This window comes from Anastrepha ludens, chromosome 5 (genome assembly GCF_028408465.1).
Source record: "Anastrepha ludens isolate Willacy chromosome 5, idAnaLude1.1, whole genome shotgun sequence".
Lineage (NCBI taxonomy): Eukaryota > Metazoa > Arthropoda > Insecta > Diptera > Tephritidae > Anastrepha > Anastrepha ludens.
Window position 1 is genome coordinate 34,381,099 of NC_071501.1, and position 1,097 is coordinate 34,382,195.

General features: G+C 41.8%; 1 protein-coding gene across 1 annotated transcript; it reads left to right on the forward strand.

Moving 5' to 3' along the window:
- On the forward strand, positions 1 to 768 carry LOC128864119 (chondroitin proteoglycan 1-like). The gene has a single exon (XM_054103628.1). The coding sequence runs from the start codon at positions 64 to 66 to the stop codon at positions 682 to 684; it is 621 nt and encodes a 206-aa protein (XP_053959603.1). The 5' UTR covers positions 1 to 63; the 3' UTR covers positions 685 to 768.
- The last annotated feature ends 329 nt before the right edge of the window (positions 769 to 1,097 follow it).

Genomic DNA, 1,097 nt, shown 5'->3' on the forward strand with positions numbered 1-1,097 from the left:
AAGTGCAGAAGTGGTGGTGTATTTGCCAGTCGATAGCGAAGCAGTAACGGGACACATTTCAAAATGCTATTTCTTCAGAAAATTTTCTTCAATAAAGCGTTTTTCACTCTGACCCTTCTGCATTTACTTGCGCTGGTGCACACAAAGGTGATAAGCGATTGTGCTGCGGTTACGTCGGGAAACGCAGAATACATAGAAAATACGAATACGGCTTGCAATTCACTCTATCCATTTATTTATTGTAATTCAACATTTTCGGCCTATTGTACGCAAGAAAAATGCTTGGAGGAATACGAATGCACGAGTCCGGAGTTGCTCACTGCTGCACCAACTTCTAGGCCATCAATCGCAACGGCAGCTTCACCCATACCGTCCGGCGCTCCAATCATCACGACAGCATCGCCAACGACATCCAGTGTAACAACCACCTCGACAACTGCTTCAGAGCCAAGTAGTGCAGCAAACACGGCGACGACTATGAATATTAGAAAAACATGTCAAACTGGCATCACTGGCAATTATCCCTACCCAAGAAATTGCCGTTATTACTACCGCTGTATCGATGGCTACTACCTATTGCAGGATTGTGGATTTAGAATGTCCTTCGATGCGATAGATAGATTTTGCAAGAGTACGAAAGTGGCGCAGTGCTTACAGGAAACTAGAAATGATAGTTTTTGGTAAAGAAGAGAATGCAGTGAATATCATTTAAAAATAATTTTTTTTTTCAAAAAGTTGTGATATCAATAATAATAAAGACACTTTAAAATGCGCACAATGTTCGTCTAATATTTCGAAGTGTGGAAATCAAGGCGAATTCATTAAAGGTGGCGTTCCCCACGACAGTCGATTCTACGTAACCCGAACGACCCGAATTTATAACCGGCCAAGGACTGTCACTTCAGCAGCATATCCCGTATATACATATTTGGAAAATGTTTGTGCTGCTACAACAACAACATTAAAGATGATGATGCTAGACCAGCAACAACATTTTGTACATTCGAATGTCACGACAAAAGAAAGTTGAAACCCGAAAAGAAAAGCACGAACGACGTTGAACAGCCGACATGCAGCTGGAGCAAGAGAAACAAACG